We start from the raw sequence: 23896 nt of genomic DNA, 5'->3' as shown, positions 1-23896 counted from the left end.
GACGTATGCGGTTTAATTTCCACTTGCAACCCTTCCAATGCCTTAACATTTCCGGTCAATGAGCAATGCACGGGTTAATCATGTCGATGGTATAACTCTCTCTCCCTCATTAATTATATTAAATGATGTTAGTTGATAGGTTGTAGACTGTACTGTTAGTATTGTAGAGTTCGTTGTGTAGTGAAGTGTTGGGGTTAATTGTATAATTGTGATGCAGCGTAATGTGTGAAGGGAGCACACATGGAGTGTACTCCATGTGATGGAGTGATACACCATATGACATGTATGCCATAGTGATGATGTGACGTAGCGTGTGTGAAGGGAGTGCACGTGGAGTGTACTCCATGTAGTGCAGCGATGCACTGCGTGCATCGTAATCATATGTGGCATAGTGTAAATGGAAGAGAGTTCATATAAAATGTACTATGTGTAGTGTCGTGATGCACTGGGTGGCATGTCACAAAGGTTGGGATGGCGTAGTTAAAGAGCGTAGAGCGTATTGTGTGGCTTCGGGAACTGTGGAACAGTGTCCCGAAGTAGTTGTGGTGTGACCCTATCATAGTAACGGGTGTCATGATGTAGCTTAGGCATAGTCTCGAGCTACGTGACGCGACGGAGATGTAGTTGTGAATGAAGCCATGTCATGTCAAGTGTTGAGATGAACTTGTAAAAGAGGCCGGGAAGTTGGAAGGCCCTATTGACCGGGTTTGAATAGAAGTTGATATCGAAGTATGGAGCTTGTTTATACAAGAGGCGGGCATTCATTGAACTATAAGTTGACCTTACGTGATAAAAAAAAAAAAGATACATGTGCATCTAGTGAGACACGTGTACCTGACGGTTTCACCATATATAATGGGTAATCTGTTCTAAGCATGGTTACACGATGTTTAAGCCTCAGAGTTGGCTTAAAGTCATGTGGCATGTATAGATGAGAATAAGGATTGAGTATGGGTTAGGATACATGAAGGTAGTAATGGGTAAGTTGTCTAGGATTAGGATGCGTGACTTAGTTGGTCTGAATCATGTATCGGAATGTGGTTAATAGGAGAGTAAGAGGAAGATCTTAGTGTCTTAACCCTAAGGTGAATAACAAAGTTTCACTTTAAATAATAAGACCTCGAAGTAGAATGTTGAGTTTGGAAAAGGTGACCCAAATGGGTCTTAGAAAGAGGAAACGTGATAAGAAAGACGTAGAAGATAGAGGTAGTGACGGTAAATGGATTCCGAAGGTTTTAGCATAGTAAATGGCATGTAAGAACACATGGATGGATGGAGAGTGTTCCAAGTGAAGTGTAATTCTATTTCTATTATTGTTGCTTATGTACTATATAGAGAATGACGTTGAGATTGTGTATGCGTATAAGTTGCCATCTGACACACACATGAATGGACTGCATGAAATGAGTATAGCATGGAGTCCAAGTAAGTATTATGTTCATACTCTTTTAGAGTTTTCTAAAAGAAATGAAAATGAAATATTTTTCCCTTACGAAACACCACGAAACACATTTTACGAAAGAATTCTAAGTATAAGTTTTCAAGTATAAGTGTGTAATAGCCCTCCTTGGCAGCCCTTTTTTATGCACCCAAAGTATTAAGTGTATACATGTGAATAGATGCTATACGTAATAAGTACTGGATGTATTTTCATGAAAAGAAATGTTAATGCTTATGTCTTATGCTTTAAACAACACAAAGAAAGTGTTTTAAATGCCCTTATGAATTGATGCTTTGAAAGATGCATGATCTGATGTTTAAATGATGCGATGTTTTAAATGATGTGATGAAAGATGATGTTTAAGGTCATGCTTTTAAATGACTTCTATAAATCAACGGACTGAAGGACTGAAAGAATTGAAAATGATTGAAATGAATGAAACGACTGAATACTTTAATGTATGAATATATGTAACGGCCACAAGAATGAATGGATAAAGGTATCAAAGGACTAGACTGGGAAGATTACAATACCAGGCAAGTAGTACTAGTAGTGCATCCAGTGTTGCACCATAACCAAATGAAAAGAAATGAAAAGAAATGTCAATGCTTATGTCTTATGCTTTAAACGACACAAAGAAAGTGTTTTAAATGCCCCTATGAATTGATGCTTTGAAAGATGCATGATCTGATGTTTTAAATGATGCGATGTTTTAAATGATGCCATGAAAGATGATGTTTAAGGTCATGCTTTTAAATGACTTCTATAAATGAACGGACTGAAGGACTGAAAGAACTGAAAATGATTGAAATGACTGAAATGAATGAAACGACTAAATGCTTTAATGTATGAATATATATAACGGCCACAAGAATGAATGGATAAAGGTACCAAAGGATTAGACTGGGCAGATTACAATACCGGGCAAGTAGTACTGATAGTGCACCCATTGTTGCACCATAACCGAATGGATTCCTAACCCATGGCCATAGGTGGAATCAAGGTCCAAAAGACTACTAACCCTCACAAAAGGGATATAACAATGTGCAACGGCCAATGAAAGTGATAAGAAAGAATATATGCATGTTAAGAAAGAATCTATGTATGATAAGACTCTTTAAGAAATGAAGGCAGCGAGGCGTGGAGAACTGTTTTATAAAAAGAAACCCATTTTTAAAGAAAAATCCCACCTCGCAACGTTTTAAAATGAAATGAATGTCTATATATGGTATGTATGGAATGATGAATGCATGACTGAAAACCTATGTTATTATATTTTAACTGTATGAAGTAATGCTTACGAGTCATCAACTCATTTTAGTTTTTATGTGTACCTTCTTAGAGGTAAGATAAGCATGACGTGTCAGGACGGACATGGCCTAAGGGGAAGAGCACGAAAGCCTAGGCATAATATTTTGTACGAGAGACTTTAATTTATAAATTTTAATATTTTTCGCTGTGACCTTTTACATTAAGAAATGAGTTTTATTTTATAAACGTGGAGTTTTTTATATACTAGCATGAAATGAAAAGAAATTTCAAAACGAACGATAATTTCCGTCTCTTTTCATAGAATCATTTTCCAAAGGACCCACCACAAGGATGGGTGTTACACATCCGGTAGATCTAGCTTGTATGCAAGCTGTCCACACTTCTCCAACGCTTGATATGGGCAAAAATACTTAACTCTCGACTTGATTAATGTTGCTTTGGATAGTGCCTTGTACTCTCTTGGTAGGTACTTGAGAAATACGCACTCAATCGGTTCAAAGGACTCCATACTCCTCCATTTGTTAAAGTGCTTCTTCATTTGGTCTTGAGCACGTGCCAAATTCTTCTTGAGATCATTCAAGACTGCATCCCTATCTCTAAACTCCATATCCACCAAATTATTTGGTGAACTCCCCACTTTATAGGCCACAAGCACAGGTGGTGGTCTCCCATAAAGTGTCTCAAATCATGTCATCTTGATAGACCGGTGGTATGATGCGTTGTACCAAAATTCAGCCCCTGCCAAATACTCTTCCCATTTCTTCGGGTATTGGTGCACAAAGCATCTAAGGTATTGCTCAAGAGTCCGGTTGGTCACCTCCATTTGGCTATCGGTTTAGGGATGATAGGTAGAACTTCGGGCTAATTTCGTCCCATGCATCTTGAAGTACTCTCTCCAAAAGTTGCTCAAGAAGACACGATCTCTATCGGTCACTATGCTTTTCGGCATCCAATGAAACTTCATCACTGGATCCACATAAAACTTAGCAATTGTATTGGCTATGTATGGATGCACCATGGCAAAGATGTGTGCATACTTAGTCAAGTGATCCACCACCACAAGCACCTCATCACAACCAATTGAGAGTGGTAACCTCTCCACAAAATCCATGGTAACATCCTCTCAAGTGTGAATAGGGATCAGTAAGGGTTGCATCAACCCCTTGGGTATGCTACTCTCACTCTTCACCCTTTGGAAAGTATCACATCTCCTCACATACTCCATCACATCTCCTTTCATGTCATCCCAATAAAACAAATTAGCCACCCTTACCCAAGTACGGTACACTTTTGAGTGTCCCCCTTTCTTGGAATCATTAAAGTGGCTCAAGATTTTCCTTTTAAGCTCCCCCTACACTCAGCACCTCCCCCTACACTCAACACCACCACTCTATCCTTGTATTTTAAAGCCCATCACTCATCTCATAATTTTCAACTCCCTTAGCATCCATATAGCTTCTCCATCACCTCCTTACACCTTAGATAATTTTTTACTTCCTCTCTAATCTCATCCCAAACTCCCCATGAAGGACTCAAGAGGGCTTCCAATACCTTACCATCTTCCCTCCTTGATATGGCATCAGTCACCCGATTCTCCCTACCCGGCCTATACACCAAATCAAACTCAAACCCAAGAAGTTTAGATACCCAACTTTGTTGATCCAGAGTGGTGATTCGTTGCTCCAAAAGGTGCTTCAAAGGTTGTTGATCCATGACTATTGAGAACTTCCTTCTTAACAAATAAGGCCTCCACACCCTCATAGCCTCCATGATGACAAGCATCTCCTGTGCATACACGATCCACCCTTTCTTTTGAATATCAAGGGCCTTGTTAATGAAGGCTAGTGGCCTCCCTTCTTGTGTCAAAATATCCCCTACGCCCACATTACTTGCATATGTGTGTAACTCAAATGCCTTCTCAAAATTAGGCATAACAAGGATGAGTGTAGTTGTCATGGCTTTCTTCAAATCTTCAAAAGCCTTCTCCGCCTCATCACTCCAAACAAAATTATTATTCTTGAGCATGTTGGTGAGTGGTCTTGCAATGGAAGCATAATCTTTGACAAACTTCCTATAGTAACCCATGATCCCAAGAAAGCCCCTCAATTTGGTGATAGTCTTCGGTTTGAGCCAAGCCACCATAGCTTCCACCTTCCTTGCATCCACCTTGACCCCAACATGTGAGATCAAATGCCCCAAGTACTCAATCTCCTTTTGGCCAAATGCACACTTGGACAACTTAATGTAGAATGAGTTGTCAAGTAGCACCCAAAACAACCTCCAAATGCCCCAAGTGATCCTCTCATGTCTTGGAATAAATAAGAATGTTATAAAAAAAATACTAACACATACCTCCTCAAATACAGCTTAATGATTTGGTTCATGCATGCTTGAAAAGTTGAAGGAGCATTGTATAGATCAAATGGCATCACCAAGTACTCAAAGTGACCATTGTGAGTTTGGAAAGCCGTCTTGTAAATGTCCCCATCATGCACCCTTATTTGATGGTACCCAGCCCTTAGATCTAGCTTGGAGAAGAACATAGAACCTCCAAGCTCATCTAGCATGTCATCAATGGTCGGGATCGAAAATCTATCCTTGATGGTAGCCTCATTCATGACTCGATAGTCAGTGCAAAATCTCCATGTGCCATCCTTCTTCTTCACCAAGGAAACTGGACTTGAGAAATGGACTAGTGCTTGTCCGGATGAGCCCATTAGCCAACATATTATTGACTTGCTTTTCAATCTCAGTCTTTTGGTAGCAAGCATACTGGTAAGGAGCAACATTAACCGGCTTGGGCTCTTCCTTCAAAGGAATGTGATGATTAAATTCCATTGAGGGTGGAAGTGTCTTCAGATCCTCTTTCACTCTAGAGAACCTCCCAATAACTCTCTCAAATCAAGAGGCAACTTAGCCCCTAACTCCCTCTCCAAGCCTCCATCTACCACCTCATGCCCCTCACTCAAACCCCTCGGTTGGGAGGCCAATGTGATAGCAAAACATTGCCCCCCTCGATTCAAGATCTTCTCCATCTCATTAGGTCCCACAGCCTTGCATCCTCATCTTCCACTCATTCTCATGGTCACCCATTTACCCCCATCATAAACTCCATAGTCATCTTTTTATAATCTGACACTATCTTCCCTAACTCGTCTAACCATTGCACACCTAACACCACATCCAACTCAACAATAGGCAAAGAATACAAGTCTACCACAATCTCAAGATCTTATATTTTCAAACATACCTTTTTATATACTTCTCTAACATCAACCTCTCCCCACTAGCTACCTTGACATCAAATGGAGTGATAGAAGTCATAGGCAACCCCAAATTTTTGGCCACCTCAGAGTTGATGGAGTTTTGAGACAAACCATTATCCACAAGAACCGTTACCTCCATCTTATTAATGTGTGCTTGTGTTCTCATTGTTCTAGGCCCGACAACACCTGCCAAAGCATGAATAGAAATATGAGGGTCTCCCCCCTCAGCCTCATGTTGATCTTGCTTCTCTTGACCTTGTTCTTCGTCCACTACTTCTTCCTCTTTCTTGAACTCCATCTCTATGAGAAAGATTTGCTTGGCTTTGCACTTATGGCTCATAGTGAACCTCATTGCAGTTGAAGCAAAACCCCTTCTCTCTTCTTCGTTGCATCTCCTCCCAAGATAGCCTCTTCACCCCCGCGGGTAAAGGCTTAGATCCATTTGATGCACCTCCACTACGACCTCCTGGTGAGAAGGCCCTGCCAAAAGTCTTGTTTGCCCCGATCTTGGAAACCATTAGGGGTGGTTTCCTCACTTCAAACCAGCTACTTTTCTTTAGATCTTGGATTTGAAATTCCTTAACCCATGCAACCTCCAAAGCTTGCATTAAGGTCTTTGGTTTCCTAAGCTTCACTTCCGTTGCCAACTCACTCTTCAAGTTGCCCACAAAGGTCCCAATAAAGGCCTTCTCTGACCACCCATGTACTTTAGTGGACAAGTACTTGAACTTTTTTGATAATCTCTTAAAGATCCGGTTTTCTTGATCTTTGAGAGAGTCTTATGGTAATCCATACAATCGGTTGGCCTGAATCCAAAAGCTCCTTGATAAACTCCTTCCACTTTAATTCCCTCCTTTGAGCCCCATATGTCTTCCTCATCTATTGCCACCATTGGTTGGCCTCCCCCTCAAGGAAGTAAGCGACATAGGACACTTTTGCATGGCCCACCATGTGATTGTGCTCAAGGTATTGCTCGACTCTACTAACACATGTACTCAGGTTATCACCATTGAACTTTGAAAAGTCCATCTTTGATTTGAGAACTTCCCCCTACATGCTCCTCTCCTCTCATCACGGTTCCCTTCTTTTCCTTCACTTTCCCCGGTTGATCCCTCATGAGTGCTTGAGAAATCTTGAGAAGATGAATCTGAGTCATCCACCCTTTCACGATGTTGGCGTCTTCTAGATCCAATGGAGCCCTCGGGAGACTATGGGCTCTTCTCCTATGGCGCCTTCTCTCTCCATTCCTCTTTTGATCTACCAATTGATAGAGCACCTCCTTAATCATTCCAATCCTTTCATTGGTGGTTATTTGTTGTGCCTCCAAAGCGGCTTGAACATTTCCAATATGCTCTCTATGAGTTGGTTATCGATCGGTCATGGCTTCCTCTCCTTGGGTTGGATCTCTTTCAATGAAAGCACTAATTGATGGAAGTCTCACTCTCACTAAATTGTAATTGGCATGTTGGGTGATTAGATCTAGGGTTTTTGCATGTTGGTTGGCTAGATTTAGGATTACCTCAAGGCAACACAAAGATTCAAATTGGTTTATTGGTGAAAATTAAGACTAGCTTGGACTAGCACTTAACTCTCAAAAGTATTGAAGAGAAAAATCTCATTCATTAAAAATAACATAACAATAATTGATTGAATAACAATGTAAAGAAATATATATATATATATATACATATATATAAAGCACCACATGCCTCCCCCTCTCTTCCCTTAACCTAGATCTAGATCTTACTTTTAGATCCACTCCTAAATTTTAGGAATCCTAAATTTAAAGAAACAACATCTAATGTTTAAAATAAAGAAAATAAACTAGGAAATAACATAAACATATTAAAAATAAATAAATCTCTAAATAAAAGGATCATGGCCAGCCACCACTATGAATGGCACCTCTATCCCTATTTTTTAAGAACTTGTCATCTTGTCATTCAACCTTCTTCTCATCCAACCTTATCATCTTGTCATCCAACCCCTAAAATCAAGGAATTGGCCAACATATGAAACTCCTCTAATTACACTTGTCTTGGATGCCCATCACTTCACCACTCGAGCCATGCATGCAACCCAATACAAGCCTCCTAGCCTCAGCATGCCTAGCTCTCCTAGTGGCATTATGAATGGCTCGTCTTGTATCTCCATCACAAGGCCATAGGCCTATATAAATCCATTGCTCCAGTTTTCTAAACATTTGGCCTCAAAAGGGATCAAAATCACGGTATACACGACACTTTCTAATAGGGGTGTAAAAATAAATCGATAAATTGGATCGGACGGGACCGAACTGATAGGTTTGGTTCGGTACCGAGTTGGGTTCGATAAAAATACAGATTTTATTTTTTCTAAAACCGATAAAAATTGGTCTAGTTCTTTTTTTTTTTTCCTAAACCCAAATTGGACCGGACTAGTTCATATATATATTTTAATTTTTTATATTGTACATAATTTTTATATATAATATATAATTATATATAAACTAGTTTTATATTATATGATAAATTACTAATTAATATAATATTAAATTTTAAAATCTTATATCACTATAGTTTATTATATTAATAGTTATACTAATATTATATAGTGCAAATTTATAGTTATGCTAATACTATATCACTATATATCATAACATACTACAATATATTATCACTATAGTATTATATACTATAATATATTATATTATATATTATAACATATAATATAGTATATTAAAACTGAAAAGCCGAATCGAACTGGACCGAAACTGGTAAAACCGAAAGAACTGGTTTAGGGAGATAGCTATTGTGAAATCAATTTTTGAAAATGTAAAACCGATTCATACTGGTTCGGTTTCAAATTTTTTATTCAAAATCGAACCAAACTGAACCAATCATACTCCTACTTTCTTGCTTCAAATCCATGCAATCTCGAGCTGGGTTAATTACACTAGGATCAATACATGATGATAATGCCAAAGGAGCTAGGATCGGAGGAAGACTAAATGGAAAAAGAGAGGGGAGTTTGTATGGGATAACCACCTAAGGCCGGTGCTGTTGTAATCTTCTTATAAAGATCTAATTTGAAGTTATAAATCTTTTCTTTACACCACGTCCAATTAGAAGTTATAATTCTTTGTATTAACAGTATTTTGTGTCGAAAACATTGAGAATAATTAGAATTGGTCCAAATTTTGAAATGAATATATTAATTTATTTATCTTTATCAACTCTCATGAAATGGAATAAATGGGTCAATCTCTTTTATCTTTACCAATTTTACTCTAATTTCATAAATAGTGATGATTTGATAACTTGGTATATCAAATTATAAAATTATTTTTAAAATAAAATAGTCGGTTATGTCGAATTAAGTTAATTTATAAATTTATTTTTATAAAATTTCTTTATAAATGAAGCATTTTTCATTATAATATTGTTAGTGTCAGTTTATGAGAAAGATGACACCAACATTATGAAATAACCACCTAAGACCAGTTATATTGTAATCTTCTTAAAATGATGACCTGTTGCCCGATGATTGAAGAGTATAATTCCCTTCTTTACACCATATCAAGTATGAAATTATTCTCTTTGTATTAACATTATTTTGTTTAAAAAACATTGATAATATAAATTTTTATTAGAACTGGTCCAAATTTTGAAATGAATATATTAATTTATTTATCATTGTCAATTCCCATGAAATGGAATAAATAGGTCATCAATCTCTTATATCTTTATCACTTTCATTTTAACTTCATAATTCAAAATAATTCGACCACATGGTGTATCAAATTATAAAAATTATTTTTAGAACAAAATAGATAGTTATATCAAATTACGTTAATTTATAAATTTATTTTTATAAAATCTATTTATTGGTAAAGATTTTTCATTATAATAACGTTGGTGTCAGTTTATTACAGGATGCAACACTTGTTATATCATCAAATAATATAATATTTATTGAATAACTGGCTTTATGCATCACCGTACTTTATTATATATGGAATTTGTTTCCCTTTAGAGCATGAAGACGAAGACTTGTATGCCGATGTTAGTCAGCTTGTTAGTTAACTTATAATCAAACTTGACTGTATCAATGAAAAAAGAAATGACTATATATACTCATGTCAATCATTTCCAAGATTAATATGTGCCTCAAGTACATACGAGAATGTCAGCATCTTCGTAACGAAATATTTATACTACAAGAAACTTGGTCTTTTGTAACGCTTAAATATTTACATAAAAATGCTACAATATCTCAATTACAAAATTTTTATATTCTTTGCACATTCGACGCTATAATTCTTTCTTTTTTGATCAATTGCAATAATATCAAAAAAACGTTATAATTAATATCAATTATAGCATTTTTTTTCGTTGCAAAATATAAAATATAACGCTAGAAATAAGTTATGAAATTCTCATTACGCTACTTTTAAGCAATTCCAGCGTCTTTAATCCTTGCAAAAGCTCTCAATAGTGCTGCAAATACCCTATATCAAAAGCAGCACTTGCTTCCTTCGTTGTATTTAACATTTTTTGCAAGGACTAAAATCGCTGTAAAAAATCAAAAAGCGTTGCAAATGCGCCATATCAAAAGCAGCGCTTGCTTTGTTTGTTGCATTTAACATTTTTTCCAAAGATTAAAATCGCTGCAAAAAATCAAAAAGTGTTGCAAATACCCAATATCAAAAGCAACACTTGCTTACTTTATTGCATTTAACATTTTTTTTAGGGACTAAAATCGCTGAAACAGATCAATTACGACGGGTGTTGACCTATTTGCAGCGACTAAAAAGCACTGCAAATACTCAATTACAAAATTAAAAAAAAAATATTACTGAAACATACAGCTTTAGTAATATTCTTTTCACTTGTATTAGAAACAAAGTTAGTAGATTAGCTATGATTTAATTCCCTTTACTTAATAATACAAAAGGTACATAGAAAATAACAACAAAGTACTCAAGGATCCTTACCCAAGTCAAATTATAAATTCATTTACATTATAATTTATATAGATAGAGGGGTAGTTTGATATATTTCAAAGTACTACTAAAATTTCTCTAATCATCCAACACATACCATTATTGCACCTATTCTTTACAAAAATGAATAAAATGTTCCGGCCAAAGCCACCTCCAACTATAGCATGCTTGCTGTCCAAATAAAGGCCATTCAGTTTTCTACATGAAAGATATATGAAGATCATGGGTTAAGAATGTAGAAATGATAGAAATTTACTTAAAAATGGAAGAGAACAAGAAAGTATAAAAAACCTGGAATTTTCACCCAACACAAGCATCTCTAAATATACCTTGCTCTCCATCTCAAACTTTTGAAATTCATTCACATTTTACATCAAGTTAGAAAATAAAGTCACCCACCATCACTAACACACACAACAGTTGAAATAGATGTAATTAATTACAAGACTCAAATTTATTTACTTTTTATTAGCTAGCTAGGTTGCTGTTTGGTTTGTTGGAATGTTGATCCATGGGTTCAAAAAATGATCTAAAAAGAAAATGCTAGTTTGTACATTTTAAGGCTTGTTTGTACATTTAAATATTTTAGAATATATATATATATATAAATAGTAATAAAATTATTGATAAATAGTAGTAAAATAATCTGAATTATAATATTTTATAAAATTTTGAAAAATGAGAGAAAAAAATAAATAAAAATATTATAAAATTAAAAAATTATTTGAATATTATTGTTTATTAAATTGTAAAAAATTGTATTGGTTTTATTTTATTTTATTTGAAACTTTGAAAACATTATAATAAATAGATTTAAAAAATAAATATTTAAAATTAAAAATTATTGTATGTTTAAATAATATTTTAAAAAAATATCTGAGAATAACTCTCCATATTCCTCAGTATAAGCAAATAAAATCAGCTTTTAGACAAATCACGCTCGTGAAAATACATACAATACACCTTGCGTGGTAGTGGTAGATTCGGAGTCCATGAACACACGCATGCCAGGCAGATAAAATTGATAACCACCGTATGGAATAGAATACTTGGATATCCTTATACAAATAAATAAAATATATAATCGGTAAACGCATCATGGGTCCACACACATATAAAAGATTTGAACACCATGCAATGATGCAATCAAGAAACTAAAGAACATCACTCTCAAGACAGGTGCACAAACAAGGTATTACATCCTATCTCTCTCCACCGACAGCATTAGGATGCCATGTGGCACACGGCTTGTCCTGTCTTTTCACATGGTCATTTTTCAATGATTTTCCGTTTTTAAACAGAAATTTGCTCCTAGCATTTTATATATTATATACCATGCATTATATTTATATTCATATTTATATTTTTTATTTCTATTAGATTAATTAAAAATTTCTACTTGTCTTCTCTTTATTTTGTACCTATTAAAAAAAATGATATATAATATATAATGTGTAGGGTAAAAATAATAAATACTTTCTTTTGAATATACTGTCTTTCAAATTATAACAAGATGTCTAGGAATGAGTCAAAATATACTGTCTTTCATTCCAAAAATGGCCCTAACCATCTCCATATATAATTATTCCATATTTGTAGAGCTTAAATTAATTTAATGTCATAAGACAAATTATAAAATTATTTTTATTATAAAATAAATTGAAATAATTTTATGAAGCCACTTTAATTATAAATTTAGTTTCTATAATCATGTCTCTAGCAATTTTCGTAGGTTAATTATCTTGGGCATTATTTTTTGCCTAAATGAACAAAGGGTATGGTAGTAATGTGACATTACCGTAAGCGACCGACAAATAGAGCTGTGTCACATTAACCGGATGTCTCAGCAAAACAGCGATTTGAGTGACTTTAACGAGTTCACTTTAAAAGCTCCGTAAAGCCACTCGCCGTGTGAAACAGAGAAGGGCGAGCCTCCGTTTCCAGCCATCTCTCTCTCTCTCTCTCTCTCTCTCTCTCTCTCTCCCCCACAGAGCCTCTCTGCAGATCTTGTGCTAAGCCAGTGCTTAAACATCACATCCAATAACAAAACTGTACCAAGAAATGGGATCTCTTTCTTCGTCAGCGTTTGGACCCGTTAAGCCTAGCAGCTTTGCTGTTCTGCTTGTTTTGTTGCTTTCCTGCTCCAGTTTTAGTTCTACAGGTCAGTGCCTCACGATGCAGGCTTTCATGTCCATCTTTACCACTTTAGTATGTTGGAAGTGTTAATTATTGTTGTGTTGCTGACTATTGGTTAGCTCGCTGGAGATCTGTTCCATTTTGCAAGAATTTGGCCGTTTGATATATAATTGATCGACTGGAAACTTGTGTTGGGATTGGAGATGTGCTTCTGTAATTACTGATTTATATCAATTTAACAAATGGATGTTTAAAATGCTCTTATATTTGGGCTTGTAATATGTTGATTGGAGTGAGACATGGTTATTATCTGATATAGGCAGTGATGAAGACTTGGAAAATTCTCTGTCTGACTCTTTTCCATTGATTCAGCATTTATTTGGTCTATCAATGACTATAAAATATATGGATAATATAAATCAGACCGCCATTTGTGGTGATTACAACTGGTTTTCTCGAATGACGTTTGCTATCTGAGGCATAGCGAGCAGTTTTTGCCCCAAAAAGAATAGTTTCTTCTTTTTCTTCTCCTTCTCCTGCTCCTTTTCCATTTTTTTCTTCGTTGAAGTTTTTTGGGGTTTTCTCAAGTAGTGTTTTATATTTTTGTCCATCTTCAGCCTTTTTTTCGTTCTTTTATATTTGTGTTTTTAATCCTTCCTTTAGTTATGTTATTATAATTTGACAATCTCTCCAAAAATTTGCTGGAGAAAAAGAGGTTTGAATCTCAATTCTTTCCGCTTTTAGAAAACTTTGTTAATTTGGTTACTAGAGTTAGTATAGAGGCTGAGAAAGCGAAGTTGATAATTGAGCATATTTGTAAAGTTATCATGTAATCAGAAGTAATTTTTCAAGCAATTACAAGCTTGAAGTCCTAGGTTTACTATATGAGGTGTGGTAGTTAGGTAGAGGGACCTTAACAATGCTAAGTTTCCCGTTTCATGAAGTTGGAATCTATTTAACCCTAAGAAGAACAAAAGTTCTCATGTGTTTGATCAATTAATTGGGCTAGGAAATGCATCTGTCGTTAACATCTGGAGAAGAGGCAAGGTACAAAAGTCAATTCTGTGTCTTTAATGTTATGGTGGTATCTCATAATTGGCAAAAACAGAGAAGTGCAACGTCCCACCTGTTTTTATTTATGAATTTATTTTAGTATAATTCAAGGAAAGGACATTGAGACATCTAAGTTGATATAAAATATGACAGAATATTAGTGGAAAGTTCTAGCAACTCAAGTTTTAACCCTTTTTTCCCTCGATGTTTCTGCAGAAGCCTATGATGCACTCGATCCAACTGGAAATATCACAATCAAATGGGATATAATGAGCTGGACACCTGATGGCTATGTTGTAAGTAGTATGAAGTGTATCGTGGTGGTGCTCTTTTTGGTTCCTATATTCATGCTAGTACTTTAAGAGATCATACTTCTCCAACTACTTTCCCAAATTTAAGGAAACTTTATTTTCATTCCTAGAGTTCAAATATATTTGTTGTAGCAGGTACAATTTGGCCCAGTTGCACACCACATAAGCAATAAATTAAAAGATCCACATAAGACAGTAATATTTAGCGTGGTGCAGCTGAATCCATTGGACATTTACGGGAATACTAAACAAAATAAACCGTCAATGATATAGATTACAAGCACAAGCATAACTCCTACAAGCCATAGGACATCATGTAAACTGAATACAGCTATTGGTGTTTCACGCTCAAAAGAACTACCACAGTATTCTCTTCATGGGAGGAACCAATGCACCCAATGGCGCTCCCACACTCAAAAGTACCGCAATACTTCCCTTTATGCGAGAAATAATGATGCACATATAAGCTTTCTTACTACTCCTTTTTTCACAACTCTATTTTAAATAGAGGGTGCTATGTAACATTTGAAACTCAAAAAAAAAAAAAAAAAAAGTTGTATTTTTTATGAAGTGGCAGTATCACATTGGTTGGTTGTAAAAGAGCTATATGAATATCATTAATCTTATGCGAGAACCATTACAAGCTAAATGCCCCCTCTTGGGCTTAAGCCTCTGCTTGAGTCTATGTTCCCACTTGGACAGAAGTTACTGAATTGCTAACACCAATATATATAAAGTTACAGCTACAATTCATTACTCTATTTATTTGTGTATGATCATGCCTTTTCTCTACTCTCCAATATAAGATTTACTACATGTTGAGGCAATTTATGACAATGTCATTCTCTTTTGATTTGGCAGGCTGTTGTTACTATGTATAACTTCCAGCAATATCGCCACATTCAAGCACCAGGATGGACATTGGGGTGGACATGGGCGAAAAAAGAAGTAATTTGGAGCATGATGGGGGCACAAACAACTGAACAAGGGGATTGTTCAAAATTTAAGGGAAACATTCCACATTGCTGTAAGAAGGATCCAACCGTGGTGGATTTATTGCCAGGAACTCCATACAACCAGCAGATTGCTAATTGCTGCAAAGGGGGAGTGATAAACTCATGGGTCCAGGACCCAGCCAATGCGGCAAGCTCGTTCCAGGTCAGTGTGGGTGCAGCTGGAACAACTAACAAAACTGTCAGAGTACCTAAGAACTTCACCCTGAAAGCTCCTGGGCCTGGATATACTTGCGGGCCAGCAAAGATCGTGAGACCAAGTAAATTTGTGACTGCAGATAAACGAAGAGTCACCCAGGCTTTGAGTAAGTTACCTGCTAAAGGCTTCTACAATAATTTATAGGTGCATAACTGCATGCCTCTCATGCTGGGTTGTAATAAGCAAGCCAGTAGCATTATACACCATCTTAAGTGAGTGAAATATGTGAATGTGTGATATGTGGTAACATGCAACTGACATTCTTGTGTACTTTACGCAGCAAATATAAGTCACTTATTTACTTTGGTATTATTATTAAATTAAAGATAAATAATATTGCATAAGAGAAAATTTAAATGAAAATAATATATCTAAAATTTAATAATTTTTTTTAAAACTTTTGTAGTCTTTTAAGGCATGTTTAGACACTTGTATTATCTCAGAATTTTGTGAATGGTAGCAAAATGGTTTAAGTAAAGATGTTTTATTGGGTTTTGGGAAGAGAGAGAGAGAAAGTTGAATAAAAATATTATAAAGTTAAAAACATTTTGAATATAAGTTTTGAATATTATTTTTGTTTTGAAGTTTGTAAAAATTGTATTGATTTTTGTGTTTGAATAATGATTAGGTAAATGATTGGATGAAGAAGTTTAAAATTTGAAATTGAAAGGTGTTTTGTGTTTGAGTAATATTTGGGAATGAAATTATGAGAAGTTTAGTGAATTCTCATGGTGTCCAAACATGCCCATTTTCCTAGCTCCATCTCTTTTGTTTTTGAATTTTTGTCTTTGTAATTTTTTTTCGATTGGTTAATAAATGTTAGTGAGTTTTAAAAGAAGTTAAAAGAGCCTATCAATTATAATTGTTGATTATCATAGTTACTTGGCGCAATATATAAAGAACTCTTGGTCCCTCTCTCCATTCAAGAAAAGTTGGGTTTTCTGCCACTAAACATAGAAATGATGGGTGTAAGAGACGAGAAGATAAAAGCTACAAAAGAATTTGGATATCAAAGTTCTAACATTGATGCTCTTTTAACGGTTATATTTATTGTATAATGGCTCAGGGTATATTTACTTATAAAATGAACCATAATAGTTCAAGGAATACTAACTTAGTTATATAGAGCACTTTGGTTTTAATAATTCATCTATTTCTGAGCAATGCCCAGGTCTACAATTAGTTACCATTATATCTATTGTTTCTCTTTTGTGGATTAAGAAATTCTGGATATGAAAGAAAAATATTACCTAATGTTAATCTTACCTTGCTCTGCATCTCTTGTGGCAGTGACCTGGAATGTTACTTGCACGTATTCACAATTCCTTGCTCAAAAGACACCCACCTGTTGTGTTTCTCTTTCCTCCTTTTATAATGACACAATTGTAAATTGCCCAACTTGCACCTGTGGCTGTCAAAACAATATAACAGATCCTGGGAGCTGTGTAGAGTAAGTCTCTCATTTCTTCTTTTTATTGCTATCTCTTGGAAACTTTTCTCTCATTTTTCCTTTTCTTCTGACAGTTTTTCCTTTTTTCTGACAAATAAAATAAAAAACAAGTTGCAAAAAACAATTGGAGACAAATCAGCTGATTGATATATGTATATTTGTTCTTTCTGGTGATGCTTACAGTCCAGAATCTCCATATTTAGCTTCAGCAGTAACAGGCCAAGGAAAGTCTAGTAATACCCCTCTGGTTCAGTGCACCAGCCATATGTGTCCTATCCGAGTCCATTGGCATGTGAAACTCAATTACAAGGAGTACTGGAGGGTGAAGGTCACTATCACGAATTTCAACTACAGAATGAACTACACACAATGGAATCTTGTTGTGCAACACCCCAACTTTGATAATCTAACCCAGATTTTCAGCTTTTATTACAAATCCTTGACTCCTTATGAAGGCTTAAGTAAGTTATACCTTGCCACCCAAATTTAGTTGTGCAAAGTTTCTCCTGCATTATTCTAAAATCTTATTTCTCATATATCATTGAGAATATGGCTTTTGCTTTTGCTCTTGCAGATGATACTGCTATGTTGTGGGGAGTCAAGTTTTATAATGATTTCCTTAGTCAAGCCGGCCCTTTCGGGAATGTGCAGTCAGAGCTCCTTTTCCGCAAGGACAAATCAACTTTTTCTTTTGAAAAGGGATGGGCTTTCCCACGTAGGATTTATTTCAATGGTGATAACTGTGTCATGCCGCCTCCAGATGCATACCCATGGTTGCCAAATGCTGGTTCCAGGCCAGTTACCTCCCTAGTTTTCCCAGCCTTTACCATCTTGGCTTCTTTGGTATTCTTGTTGCCTTTTGCATAGTGAGTAATGCCCGGGCTAAGTTACAAAGGCTACATGTTCTACAACATTCTTGAGTTTTTCATACCATTTGGCTTGCCGCAACGCATATGGCTGTCCAACTGATGGGGTTGATACGTGTTGTTGCTTCAAGTTCAAGCAATACAAACGGGGTTCAGGTTATGGCATCTCACTACAAAATTCTGCTCTGTTATCTGTTTTATGTGTTGGCGGTTAGGCTTTGCTGTAATTTTTGTTTAGATTTAGCTGTTGAATTGCACAATTATATGTCATGCAATTGACGCCCTTGTCTGTTGAATTCCTCAAGAATATGTTCTCGGCAATGTAATAAGAAATTTAACTTATAAGATAATAGTTGGTGTATGATTTTTGTTATCTTGAGTTGTACCGTGGTTTATATCAATGTTGTTAAGAGTTCCAAATACGTTATTGGATTTAATGCTACATTACAGATTAAGTTTACTTATTGATAGATTCATTATTCTAAACAATCATTTTTCATCGCTCTTCAAGTACTGAAAGTTATGATTTATGTATGTGCTTCATAACCATCTTGCTTTGTCCGGCTTTTGAAATTTCAGTACTGCATCCATCCACTCTCGTCGCACTGTTGACATTGCTGTTGGATTTGCGTGGATGAAGATTTGCATGCATTCATCCCCGTATATGTAAGCTTCCCGAGGAAATGGCCATTCGTGCTTTGAACTAGTTCTTGTCTTTCTGGATCGGCACTTTAGACTGAACATTTCCTTGGGGCCCAGCTTCCATTGACAGAAACTGCACACGCATCAATTTCAGTTTTAATTTCTCGAACCCCAATAAAATACTAGAGCCTCGCTGTCAAAGCTAAAAGACTTGGGCAACACATTGTTGAGATCGGGATGCTGCGCCGCGACTGTCCACCGAGCATGTAGTTCAGCCGGGAGTTAAAAATTAGTGGATGCAATCTTCACACGCCAACAGTCCTTAAAATTGAGCTTCCACATCCCAGTGCTTTAGGCCGAAGATGATGTGTTCACTGAGGCAATGGTGTATGATTGTTATACCCTAAATATAAAACTCTTTAATAGAATCTTTGAAAATAATTAAATGCATAAAACACGTTTGGGATTTGGTACTATAAACGCCTGAGTTAGGATAGAATTTAGTTAGGATATAACCCTAAACGTCTAGTCCAGATGTTAATAGAATATGCAGCTCAGAATGGGCCAGGCTGAATTTAAGATGCCTGACCATTGATGTCCGGAAGTTAATGCTTACAGTTCGAAAATTTGCCTACAAGATGTTTAGGGATGAGATAAAATGAGAAATTTTTAAATAGTAATAAAATAGATCGTGAATAGTAGTAAAATGGTTTGAATTATGATATTTTATGAGGTTTGAAAAATGAAAGAGAAAAAGTTGAATAAAAATATTTTTTTTTTTGAAAGTATGACATGTATATTTCATTTATCAACAATCAATCATTACAATATTTCTCCCTCAACACAGCATTCATAATCTGTGGAGGGCCCTCCTCTATCCATACAATTTCTTCATCACAAGTAAGAGCCATTTTGGCTAATGAATGAGCTACATTGTTAGCCTCCCTATGACTGAAATTTACAGACCAACACCTATTATTCTTCAACAAACTTCTAACATCCTCAATTACTACACCATAATCTGCCCATATAACAACATCACTGTTTATATCCTTCACTACCAACTGGGAATCACCCTCCAACAACACTTTCTGCAGTCCCAGCTCCAAACAGAGAAACAATGCTCTTCTCAGTGCATATGCCTCAGCCACTACAGCCTTAACAGCAACAGAAAGTCTTGAGCACAGACAGGCAAGAATCTCACCCTCCGAGTCCCTTACAATGATCCCAATTCCCACTTGTTTGTTTTTTACATCCAGTGCAGCATCCCAGTTAACTTTGCAGACCGTAGCCTCAGGTTTTTCCCATTTAACCAGCCTCCTGTCAACTCGATTAGGTTTTGAAGAATTGTTTATAGTATTAAAATCTTCAATATTCTGCATGGCAGCAAGAATTAAAGCTTTTGGACTCTCAAACTTTTTCTCAAAAATAAAAGAGTTCCTTCTCAACCGTATTCTTCTCATCATGCAAGCCACAAGACTTACCCCATCCTCCTCCAAACAACTGTTAATTTGCTTCCATAGCTCCATAAAGTGACCTGCAGAACAGGCCCACTTATGAACTGGACTACCATTCTCTGCCCAGACATCTGAAGCAGCTGAACAACACCATAAAGCATCTGCAGTAGTCTCCTCTTCCTTTTCACAGATAGGACATAGGCTATTTTCACCTATTTTCTTCCTTTTTAAGTTCAGATTGGTTGGAAGTAAGTCATGGCAAGCCTTCCACAGGAACTGTTTCACCACACCCTGCACCTTCAGCTTCCATATCGACTTCCATCCAAACTCATCTGCATTCATAGTTGAGGATTCACCCTTTTCAGCCCTTATCCTTGAGTGTTCCAGGTGATATGCACTTTTTACAGAAAATAAGCCATTCTGAGAACAGCCCCATCTCATTTTATCCTTTGTACCCATCTTACTTAAAGGAATATTACCAATGGCCTCAGCCTCTTCTTTGTTGAAAATCTCTCTAATAAGCTCTTTATTCCACTCACCACTGCCCTCCATAATTAACTGCTTAACAGTTGCCTCAGCTGGAATCATCTTCACAGGGGATTGCAGTAAATGGGAAGAAGATGAAGGTACCCATCTATCTTTCCATATTTTTATCACATTCTCATCTCCAACCCTCCATGATAAGCCATCTTTTATCAATCCAACAGAAGAAAAAAGGCTCCTCCAAATCAGAGATGGAGAGTATCCCAAATTGGCATCTAGAACATTCTTCCCCTTGAAATACTTCTCTTGCATTACTCTTGCCACCAAAGAGTGAGGATTATTCAGGATCCTCCATACTTGCTTGGCCAACATGGCTTTATTAAAACATTCAAGCTCTCTAAACCCCAACCCCCCTCTACCTTTAGCATCACCCATCTTTGACCAGCTCCTCCAATGGACTCTTTTATCATTTTGCATATGACTCCACCAAAATCTTGCCATTACAGCAGTTATTTCTTTGCATAATTTCCTTGGGAGTAGAAAAACACTCATAGAATACGTTGGTATTGCTTGGACCACAGCTTTTAACAACACTTCCTTCCCTGCCTGTGAAAGGAACTTATTCTTCCAGTTATTTACTTTCAACCAAACTCTCTCCTTTAAATGCTTGAAAGCATTATATCTTGATCTACCTACAATAGAAGGAAGACCAAGATACTTCTCAAAATTGCCACAAACAGCTACCCCTGCCACTTCCTGAATCTGTCTTCTTACAGCCATAGGTGTATTGGAGCTAAAGAAAATGGTGGTTTTTTGTCTATTTAAGCACTGACCCGAGGCCCTTTCATATGTGCCTAACAGCTTTTGAATCTTGTACCACTCTGTCAGTTTTGCTCTTCCATAGATGACAGAATCATCAGCAAAGAGTAAATGATTTACTCTTATACCTCCTCTGGTTATAGCAACCCCCTTTATTTCACCATTTCTTTCAGCCATATCCACAAGTGAACTCAGACCCTCAGCACAAAGGATGAACAAATAAGGAGAAATAGGATCTCCTTGACAAATTCCTCTTGATGGCTTTATAATACTGCTTTGCTGTCCATTTACTAAGGCAGAATATGTTACTGAAGTAACACAATCCATAACCAATTTAATCCATTTTTCCCCAAAGCCTAGCTTCCTCATCACTCCCTCCAAAAACCCCCATTCAATTTTGTCATAGGCTTTGGATATGTCCAGCTTCAAAGCCATACTTCCAACCCTTCCTTTTTGCCTTGTTTTCATGGTATGCAAAGTTTCATATGCAACCATGACATTGTCTGTAATGAGCCTGCTTGGGATGAATGCACTTTGGTTCTTTGAGACACTTCCGGCAGCACCTTCTTCAATCTGTTAGCTAGCACTTTTGACACTATCTTGTATAGCACATTACATAGGCTTATAGGACGATACTCACTAGCTACAGCAGGTTTTTCAACTTTAGGTATTAAGGCAATATAAGTAAAATTAATATTACAATCAAGTTCACATTTGCCATTCAAAAAGGATAGGACAGCTTGACATACCTCCTGCCCAACGACACTCCAGTAGGTCTGGTAAAAACAAGCTCCATAACCATCTGGTCCAGGAGACTTAAGGGGCCCCATTTCTTTAAATGCAGCTTCAACTTCTGGCAATACAAAGACCTTCTGCAGTTCTGAGTTCATAGCATCAGTAAATCTCCTTTCAACTCCTCTTAATCCCTCTTCAAAATCTTCTGGTGATGGATTTGAAGAAGTGAAAAGGTTTCTGAAATACTGAGAGAACACCTCCTCAATGCCTTTTTGATCAGCCACCCTTACTCCATTTGCATCCTGAATTTCAGAAATACAATTCTTCTTCTTTCTCTGAGTAGCACATTCATGAAAAAACTTGGTATTTCTATCACCAAGTTTATACCAATTTCTTTTTGCCCTTTACTTCCATTTTAAATCTTCCTTTTCAAGCAGTAAGCCAAGCTTCTTCTGTAATCTTCTTATGATCAATGCATTATGGGCCCCTTCACATTTCTGCTCTTTTTCCAGCAACTCACTCAGCTTTGAAATCTCCTTTTCCCCTTCAAAAACTCTTAGCGAGTTCCACTTAATTAGTTCACCCCTGCATCTTCTTAATTTCCCTTGAACCTCTTTTAATGGTGTTTGGCCTGCATTATCTCTTGTCCAAGCAGCTTCAACAACATTTCTTCCCTCTTCCTCCAGAGTCCATTTGGCTTCAAATCTAAATAATCTTCTTCTGGGACCAGCAAAACAATTAACCTCCTTTATTATCAACAAAATAGGCTTATGGTCAGATTGCCTAGCAATCAAAGTCTCCACCCTCCTATCTGAAGACAGATCCATCCAATGAGGGTTGGCAACTGCTCTGTCAAGCCTCTCTTTAGTAAAAGACTCATCAGCATGTTTATTGGACCATGTGAATTTCATTCCCCTCCACCCCAAATCATACAAGTTGTTACTCTCCAAACAATGTCTAAACTCATCCATTTGTCCCTCTGGCCTTTCTTCCCCCCCCCCCCCCCCCCACTTTCTCAGATTGTGCTACAATTTCATTGAAATCTCCAATCACACACCTTCCTTGATTATTCACTAGTTTCAGACTTGACAGCATGTTCCAAGTTGATTTCCTTTTTGAGGTCTCGGGATGGCCATAGAAACCAGTCAAAAGCCACTTTGTCTTTGATACATCCTACCCCACCATCACACTAATATGGTGCTGAGTGAAATTAGTCACTTCAACACTAACATTCTTTTTCCACAACAAAGCCAGCCCCCCACTACTACCTCTAGCATCCACCACAAAACAACCCTCACAGTCCATTTTCTTTTTTATAAACTCAAACTTCTTTGTCAATAGCCTTGTTTCCATGAGAAAGACTATCTCGGGCTTCTTTTCCTTTACCAAAAGGTATAGGTCTTGAATTGTCTGAGGGTTCCCAAGCCCTCGGCAATTCCAACTTAGTATTTTCATAATGATTGGCGGGGCTGGTTAACAGCCTCCGCCAAGTCCTTAGCAACCATATTCTCTCCATAGTCCCCCTCATACTTCCCTTTCTTCACCTGGTTTTCTTCCAAATCAGGATCCTCATCAATCAATTGTAGACCACGCTTGCCTTTAGAAGACACCACAATCCTGTCAGAGTTTCTGAGTACCCTGGCCCTTCTTTTCCATCTTCCTTTGTTTAATACACCACCACTCTCATGTACCTCCACATCATTCAGTGTCTCTGATGGCCTTTCATTACTAGCCATTAACATACACAAACCTCCTTCACTTTTTTCATT

The 23896-nt window shown here is 36.7% G+C and overlaps 1 protein-coding gene across 1 annotated transcript; it reads left to right on the top strand.

Moving 5' to 3' along the window:
* The first annotated feature begins 12845 nt into the window (after nt 1-12845).
* Nucleotides 12846-18364, top strand: LOC122289581 (protein COBRA-like). The gene is made up of 6 exons (XM_043096719.1): nt 12846-13124; nt 14369-14448; nt 15325-15781; nt 16966-17125; nt 17309-17586; nt 17700-18364. The coding sequence occupies exons 1-6, from the start codon at nt 13025-13027 to the stop codon at nt 17990-17992; spliced, it is 1368 nt and encodes a 455-aa protein (XP_042952653.1). The 5' UTR covers nt 12846-13024; the 3' UTR covers nt 17993-18364.
* Nucleotides 18365-23896: the final 5532 nt, after the last annotated feature.

This window comes from Carya illinoinensis, chromosome 12 (assembly GCF_018687715.1).
Source record: "Carya illinoinensis cultivar Pawnee chromosome 12, C.illinoinensisPawnee_v1, whole genome shotgun sequence".
NCBI classification, from domain to species: domain Eukaryota; kingdom Viridiplantae; phylum Streptophyta; class Magnoliopsida; order Fagales; family Juglandaceae; genus Carya; species Carya illinoinensis.
Note: the sequence above shows the minus strand (reverse complement) of the source record. Positions and strands in the feature narration are given on the sequence as shown.